We start from the raw sequence: 9071 nt of genomic DNA, 5'->3' as shown, positions 1-9071 counted from the left end.
TTTATGCATCATCTGAAAGATGAATAAATAAGCTTTCCATTGATGTGTGGTTTGTTAGGATAGAACAATATTTGGCAGAGATGGAACTATTTTGAAAATCTGGAATCTGAGGGTGCAAAAAAATCTAAATATTGAGAAAATCATCTTTAAAGTTGTCCAAATGAAGTCCTTAGCAATGCATATTACTAATCAAAAATTAAGTTTTGATATATTTACAGTAGGACACTTACAAAATATCTTCATGGAACATGATCTTTACTTAATATCCTAATGATTTTTGGCATAAAAGAAAAATCAATAATTTTGACCCATACAATGTATTTTTGGCTATTGCTACAAATATACCCCAGCGACTTAACACTGCTTTTGTGCTCCAGGGTCATTGCACATTGCTACATTGAATTATTTGTGGTGGCAGCCACAATATAAACAGTGACCGCCACAAATAGATTTGCACAAATTTGTCCAAAATCGCAATATGGCTGGATGAAGCTTCAAAAGGATATGATTTCATTGAATAAATATGAGCGCTGAATATTTCAAAGTGCAAAACGCGATGTGTTTATGTGAATGTATGTCTGAAGGGAACCGACTGTCTTCAGAAAAGCATCGATGGCATTTTCATTTTATCTTACCTGCTTATAATGCCTGATAAAGTAGCTTTTTTTTTATGAGCCCCGTAAAATAGCATATTCAAATGGGTGCTAAATGTGCTTTAAAAAGTAGAGATGTTGTGTGGGGGAGATGATTAATTATGCAAATAAAGTTCTTTGGAATTTGAAATATTTGCATTGGATCATTTTTTCAGTTTTATAATACAAAACAAAACTCCCAAAACAATTGGGATTGGGATATAATGGGTACAAAAGCTGTCACTGGGGCAGTACCTTTTCTAAAGGTACACTTCTGTACCTTTTAGGTACTAATATCTACACTTTAGGTACTTATATATACCTTTTAAGGTAACAATATGGACTCTTTAGGTACAAAAGTGTGCCTTTTGAAAAGGTACCGCCCCAGTGACAGCTTTTGTACCTTTTTTTCTGAGAGTGTATATATATATATATATATATATATACACTATATGCATGCATACAAAAAATTAAGTAATGCTCCTAAAGTAGGCTTCATTTTTATTATGCAAAACATAAATTTCTTATTTCTTTATTTTGATTTTCATGTAAAATATTACCCGGACAGGTTTCATGAGCTCTACCATCAAAACTAAAGCTATAAACACAAGCACACTTCTTTACAATTTCTCACATTTCATTTGTTTATTTGTACAGCGTTACAAAACGCACATGAATTTACATCCATTCAGCCTACAGATGGACTAAATCATGACTTACATTCTCAGTGTGATGAAAGTGATTCAAAACATTCAATGTTCAACGTACTGTACCTCTGAACATGAATCGGTTTTCAAATCAAACCCTATAAATATTGAACTAAATGCACTCATAGATTGTATTTTGAACACTGAAGTGCAAATGTGTTTGTGTAAAATGTACAATGATGGCAGAAATACAGCAGCCCAAAAGAGCAGTTCACTTCAGTCACACTTATAAATGTCACATTTCTTCATTTTGAAACCTCAATGTGTTTTGAATCAGATGCTGTTTTTGTGCTTTTTAGTGATGAAATCAGTTCTTCTGTCTCTGATTGATAGTTTCGAGTTTTTATCCAGTAAAAGCTCTTTTAGTGTAACTGTAGTCAGATCTTGACTGGTTTTTATCAAGTAAGCGTCAGAATAACTGCAGTAATATCTCCAGGTGAACACTTACTGGACTGAAGCAGCTCAGCTTTACTTGATTCTCCAGACATCATGTTTTAGAGTCTCAAATCTGATCATTTAAATCTTAAATCTCATCTTACTAAGACACATTATTGGAGATATAGAGCGACGACTGATATTTATATCATTTTATGTCAGTATCTGCTGTACTGTTATAAAGCTCTCACTGATTTACAGTACAAGCATCAGAATTTTATCATATAAATATTAGCATCTGCACCAAATTGCATATTTTTTCTCAGTTTGAGTCTCTGAATAAAATCAAGCTGTTTTTCTATTCATATTCTCAATATATCAGACTATATGAGCCAGAAAAGCCTGATGGATCAAATATGATACTCAACAAAAACACATATGCAAACCTTATTATTTAGATTTATTTAAATATTTTGTCTAAAGATTCAATAAACTGTTCCATTTGTAAATATTAGATATGTTTGACTATTATTTCACATTTCAGGCATTACAGGGTTAAAAAAAATTACACGTTTTTATATTTTATTATCTAATGCAATAACATTCACATGTGGATTAAGTGTCTAAACACTTTGAGGCCACTGTAGATCTGATATGGGATGTCCCCACTTTTCACAAATGTAAACCTGTGTGTGTGTGAGTGTGTGTGTGTGTGTGTGTGGGTGTGTGTCAGTGTGTGTGTGTGTACAAATCAATAACAACTGCTAATTTGCTTTCTACTAAATAAATCAAAAAAGAAACTAAATCTGAAGTTGCAATGATGTGCACATACAAACTCGTTTATAAAATGATTACATTTATCAACCACTGAACCACGAGTAAACTTGTACAGCTGTAATTCATAACATATGGAGCATTTGAACAATGAAAATAATCTTCTTAAAACATCATAAAATATACTTAAAACGAGATCAAAGGATTAGTTCACTTCCAGAATAAAAATTGTCACTCAGTGCCATGTCACTCAAGATGTTCATGTCTTTCTGTCTTCAGTCGCAAAGAAATTAAGGTTTTTGAGGAAAACATTTCAGGGTTTTTCTCCATCGAGTTCATACGAGTTCACAATATACAGACACTTCATATTTAATGGTATTTTATTTTAATTGCATTTAATATATACTTTCAAGAAAGCATTTGCATTGGGTTTGTAACAGCTGTTTTTATGCATGTTTTGGCCTGAGTTTTTGTTGCATTTACACAGTTTTGACCAGCAGGCGTCACCAGTGTTTCGAACGCTTCGACACAGTGAAACATTTTGCAAAGAAAGCAATTGGAAAGGTCATGCGCGGTTGCTCTTCGTCAGTGTGCTCCGGTTCAGAAAGGTCGGGTAGGGCTTCATCTCATTTTCTCCTCCAGCTTCAAAATCGTCCGACATCGTTGTTTTACCTTGTTTTGTAAATGGAGTTTGACTTTCTTTGCACGTTCTCTTTGTAAACACTGGGTCGGTGCTTCCGCCTCCGTCACGCGTAGGGTTGGGTATCGTTTGTATCCGATTCTGCTTATCGATTCCGTTTCTTATTGATTCCTAGTTTCGATTCCAATAAGATAAAAAATCCCATATAAAAAAAAAATTCAATCAGACATTTATTCTGTCTTTTTACAAAGCATTCTGTTGCAGCTGAATAACACGAGCAAAAATCAGCAGCCTACAGAACACTGCAAGAGGAACTTTGCCTATGCTTTAAAAAAAAATACCACAGCAAAAACAACTAGATTAATATACATTTCAAATATTAAAGTGTTAAAGACAAGTAAACAGTCAGTAATAAGATAGGAACAAACAAATCATTTAGCAATGTCATAAATAAATACAACTGAACAAAATTTCAGGTACAGAGACTGTAATTAAAAGTTTAAAAACACTGCATAGACTTCTTTTCATAAATAAAATATAGATTAATCAATTAAAGTTGTTAAATATATTCAGTCAAGATCAGTGAATTATTTTCTTTTGTTCTTTGATTAACATTAATGACAGGCAGCGCGTTTATTAGGCTGCTGTCTCTTTAACACCGAACGCACGCAGATCTAAAAATATTGTACATGTGTGTTTTCTTTCTCATCTGTTTACGTTCACATAAGATAAAAACGGCTGTGTTTATGATGATATACTGACGTAGTGAAATTTGGAACCGGTTCTAAAATGGAACCGGTTTTCGATACCCAACCCTAGTCACGCGCGACCTTTCCAACGTGATTACGTCATGCGTTAAGTCCAGCTAGTGCAAGACCAGCTTTTGAGGTTAAAAAGTATATAAATGTTTATATTTCTTTGCGACTGAAGACAGAAAGACATGAACATCTTGAAGGACACGGGGGAGAGTGAATGATCAGGAATTTTTATTCTGGACGTGAACTACTCCTTTAAGTTACTTGAGAATCAAAACTGCATAACATTAAACATCCTGTTTTCAGACACTCTATCGTAAGTGATTTTGTTGTATAAGAAGTTGTTCATTGGAAAACCTAAGGAAGATGTGATTTCTGCTCTGAAACAAAGACAGGAAGTCTACTTTTATCTTTATAACCTGGATCTCTACTCGCAAACCCCGAGTGCTGTCCACACTGTTCCCTTCTCCCGTCAAGGGTTCTGGAGAGAAGAGTGCGGGTGGTGGCCGCTAATAAAGGAGACCCCTCCCTTTCTCCGTCGACCAAACAGCTGCCTGTGTCATGCAGTTGGGGTGAGTTTATGGATGAAGTCTCCCCAAGCTTCCTCCTCTTTTCCCGATTTTGTCAGAGGGAAGAGAGGAGGAGAAGGATGATGATGAAGCGATCGCTCGTCTGTTGGAGGAGGATGGAGAGGAGGATGATGATGATGACGCAATCCTACCACCGATGCCCTCCCGTCCGGGAAGCGCGTTAAGCTAAGGGTCCCCGTCCTCGGCTCAAGTGGAGCTCGACCTGCTTGAAATGTGCAGGAGGGCGGCGGCGAAAATTTCTATTGAATGGCCGTTGCAGCAGGCGGGCCAAGGAACGGAGAGAGACCTATATGACGGCAAGTGACTGCCGTCGCGTACCCCGGCTGTTAAAACAGTTATTCCTGCAGTCCCCCGCATGCGTTTCAGAGATGAAGCGTTTTTGGGACAAACCCTTTTCACACAGGGTTCCTGTAAAGGGGTTTTCCAGACTGGATGTGCACAACATGGAGGAGCTAGGGATGTCAAATCCCCCTCCTGTTGAGCTGTACATCATGCACATTATCTTAACCCTAATTGCAGAGCAGCTTTTTCTTCTGCCTCAGCTTCGCTGCCAGGATGTACTGAGCGCTTAACAGCCTCAGTTTTTCAGAAGATCTATCGTTCCTCTGCTCTGGCAGTGAGGGCTCTGAATGCTACCTCTCTCCTCACTGCTTATCAAGCAGAGCTAATGGAGGAGATGGGGAGACAAATGGATGCTGTGTCACCAAACCCAGCTCTCTTTGAAGAGATCTGCGTTATTGCAGATCTCAACCTGAGAACCTCCAGGGCACTTAAATCGTTTTTAATCACATTAAAATGCGAACGCAGGAATCGTTAAGCAGAATCTAAATGCACGCGTCTTATCGAATACCCGGTTCTTGGAAATTTGGAACCGGTTCTAAAATGGAACCGGTTTTCGATACCCAACCCTAGTCACGCGCGACCTTTCCAACGTGATTATGTCATGCGTGAAGTCCAGCTAGTGCAAGACCAGCTTTTGAGGTTAAAAAGTATATAAATGTTTATTTTTTAAGAAAATGACTGATGGTTTTGTTAGATAAGACTCTTATTCCTCGGCTGGGATCGTGTAGAGCTCGTTGAAGCTGCACTGAAACTGCACTTTGGACCTTCAACCCGCTGATCCCCATCTAAGTCCATTATATGGAGAACAATCCTGGAATGTTTTCCTCAAAAACCTGCATTTCTTTGCGACTGAAGACAGAAAGACATGAACATCTTGAAGGACACGGGGGAGAGTGAATGATCAGGAATTTTTATTCTGGAAGTGAACTACTCCTTTAAGTTACTTGAGAATCAAATCTGCATAAAATTAAACATCCTGTTTTCAGACACTCTATCGTAAGTGATTTTGTTGTATAAGAAGTTGTTCATTGGAAAACCTAAGGAAGATGTGATTTCTGCTCTGAAACAAAGACAGGAAGTCTACTTTTATCTTTATAACCTGGATCTCTACAGTTTGAATGAATTATGCAGTGAATTTGAAAAGTCTATTCGCAAGAGTGAAGAACAGATCCGTCCACCAATAAGGTTTGATTTCCTGACGCTACATGAATGAGTCGCCTGAACGAGATACAGGGATAAGATCACTTCAGATGAGGCTCCAGCGCACAGTTAAACACACACACACACACACACGGTCAAACATGAACGAGACGCGACGAGTGTGCAGGTGAAACTGGGTCCAAGATGCAGCTCTCTGATTGGATGATGGTGCTGGAGACAGAGGCGGAGCCAGCAGGCGTGCAGGGGGAGGGGTTCAGCATGCAGCCAATCAGTACACGGGCACATTAAAGTACTCATGTCGGGGCTGAAGGAGAAACACACACAAACACACACACTGAAAACGGTGCAGGCAAACACACACCTGTGAGATGCAGACAGACGGACACGTGCAGGACAACAGATGACATGCAGCGGGAAAACAACACGACGAACCATCGACAGGCCATATAAACTCAACACGCTCTGAATGCATTTACATGCACGATCTCACAGCGATTATTGGTAAAAACAGTTTAAGACAAACTGACCCACATTACCTCGTAATTAAGCATTACCTCGTTTTCATGTTGCATATAAATGCCTGTAGCAGTTTTCAGTCATTTTATTAAATATGAGCGTGTTTATTTACATTTCAACAGCGCTGATTTTTAATAGTTAACAGCATTTTATTGCACTTGTAAATGCAAATAATACACAATCCGATCAGACTTTCTACAATGGGATTGTTATATTTTAACTAGTGCTAACATAAAATTAAAATTCACTACAATTAAAATTTTTGGTAGTTAAATCTCAAATTCTGAATGCAATATGAACTACCGTTCAAAAGTCTAATTTGACAGGAAATAATATATTTATTCAGCAAAGATGCATTAAATAGATTTTCAATGCAATATTTCAAATATTAATTATGCAAAATACATATAAAAATTGTGTAATATTAAATTATATAATTATTATTTATGACAAATATATGAATATTTTTACTAAATATGATCACCAATTACAGTAACGTTCAAAAGTTTGGGGTCAGTATGATTTGTTTTTATTTTAAGAAATTAATACTTACATTAAATAGATCAAAAGTGCCAGTAAAGACATTTATAATGTTATAAAAGATTTCTATTTCAAATAAATGCCGTTCTTTTGAACTTTCTATTCATCCTGAAAAATAAAATGTATCACTGTTTCCACAAAAATATTGTGCAGCACGACTGTTTTCAACATTGATAATAATCAGAAATGTTTCTTGAGCAGCAAATCAGCATATTATTATGATTTCTGAAGATCATGTGACACTGAAGACTGGAGTAATGATGCTGAAAATACAGCTTTGATCACAGGAATAAATTACATTTGAACAGATATTCACATAGAAAACAGCTGTTTTAAACTGTAATAATATTTCACAATTTTTACTGTATTTCTGACCAAATAAATGCAATTCAGACATTTATAAGTGACTTTTTATGGTGATTTTAGTACTGTGTTGGCCCTGAAGCAACAACGGGGAACAACAAAATAAACCATAAACTCAGAGCAGGAGGACCACGATGACACACAAAAACACAAGACAGGGCAGAAATACAAACCTGTCACACAAACACTCATTAAACTGACCATCTAGTGGCATTTCTGCACTAACAGTGAAACGATTCTACGCATGGAAGGAAATGCAGACCTGAAGCGCGTTGAACCGGTTTAACTCTGGAAGAGTCCAGAGGACTCGGCCGACATGTTCGGACTCAAAACACCTGCAGGACATTTACAAACACACAAAACGCAGGCGTCATGACACTAGAGTTGACTTTCTAGCAGCTGATAGTCTATGGATGGATCTACAGACACTCTCACAGCTGCATCTACAGCGGTTCCCGCAGGTTTCTCATCAAAAACGGATTCAGATGAACTCCAGCGCCTCGCCTGTCCTCCGTAATTAAACCCAATCAGCCGGCTTTGAGCTCTGAGTCCGTGTGGAATTTCTTCTGTTCTTTCAGGAATGTTCCGGAATGACGTTCCTGGGTCGAGCTCTCATTAGACTGAACGAGGGATTGTGTGCTTTCAATTAAAAACCTCTCAGCAAAACAGAGGGAGGCGTTTCAGGTGGCAGGACGTCTGCTTGAAGTTTAAGACCTACGCCTGAAATAGGTTTATTTTAAATAGAGAAAGTAAAGAATGGTAAGCAGATTATTAAAACTAAATTATATGAAATCAGTCTTTGTGAAAACCACATGTTGAGGTCACATATTACATGGAGATCAAAGGGGAAAATATTTGAAAATATCACAAAAAAAATAAATAAAATGAAGCCTTTAGATTTTTAGTCTTTTATCAACTTATGAGAGCAATCTACCTGGGAAATTAATTCTGGAACACTTCTGAAAGAACAAAAGAAATACTGTATTACAAAATAAATCAATAAAAAATTTATTAGTTATTATTTGTGCACGATATGCCAAATTATGATTCGCTTTCAATTAGTTTATTTTGAAGCAAAAGCTTCAGTTTTTAAAAGGATGGATTAGTTCAGAATGGATTATTATATTAATATTATTATATAATAATATAGTATTATACTAATATTAACATATTAGTTATTGCAAACTCTGAATTATGATTTAATTCTAATAATAAATAATTTAATAATTTGTCAAATAATTATAATAATGTAATTTTTAATGCTACACTAAAAATTTTTTTCTTTTTTATTATTATAAGTTTTATTTTTGTGTGTGCATATATATATATATATATATATATAATATATAATTTGCTGTTGAAAGGTTTCATGAGATGTACCCAACTGTATAAAAAGTGAATATGTTTACATTTAATGTTTAAGAGAGAGACAGACGCAGAGATAGAGAGATCACATACCCCTCGCCGCACAATGCGATTTATTCTGATGCAGTGGGATATTTATGCAGCACCGAAGCCCCAAAATGAAAAGGAAGGCACTCATGTCTCATCCTCAGCTCACACACACACAAATAATCACATCCCTCCCGCTCCTGCGCTGACAGAGCAACACACGGCTTGATGCAGGCATGAAAATGCAGTTAAAACATTACTAGTCATCCAGTGCCGGTTCGTTC

The 9071-nt window shown here is 36.6% G+C and overlaps 1 protein-coding gene across 4 annotated transcripts in view; it reads right to left on the bottom strand.

Moving 5' to 3' along the window:
• LOC107752427 (AP-1 complex subunit sigma-2-like) overlaps positions 1-9071 on the bottom strand; it is a 35196-nt gene that overhangs the window by 3478 nt on the left and 22647 nt on the right. The window contains exons 7-8 of one of the 4 annotated variants that reach the window (XM_016568383.1): positions 7658-7730; positions 6006-6280 (exon numbers count right to left, since the gene is read on the bottom strand). The exons of 1 other annotated variant lie outside the window; for it this stretch is intronic. In XM_016568383.1, the coding sequence (XP_016423869.1) occupies positions 7678-7730 (53 nt within the window). In that variant the 3' untranslated portion in view covers positions 6006-6280; positions 7658-7677. Of the gene's footprint in view, positions 1-6005; positions 6281-7657; positions 7731-9071 lie in introns of those variants that run through there. 2 more of the 4 variants (XR_001641353.1, XM_016568387.1) reach the window with 2 other exon arrangements.

The sequence above is a fragment of the Sinocyclocheilus rhinocerous genome, unplaced genomic scaffold (genome assembly GCF_001515625.1).
Source record: "Sinocyclocheilus rhinocerous isolate Xijiao unplaced genomic scaffold, SAMN03320098_v1.1 scaffold3306, whole genome shotgun sequence".
Lineage (NCBI taxonomy): Eukaryota > Metazoa > Chordata > Actinopteri > Cypriniformes > Cyprinidae > Sinocyclocheilus > Sinocyclocheilus rhinocerous.
Note: the sequence above shows the minus strand (reverse complement) of the source record. Positions and strands in the feature narration are given on the sequence as shown.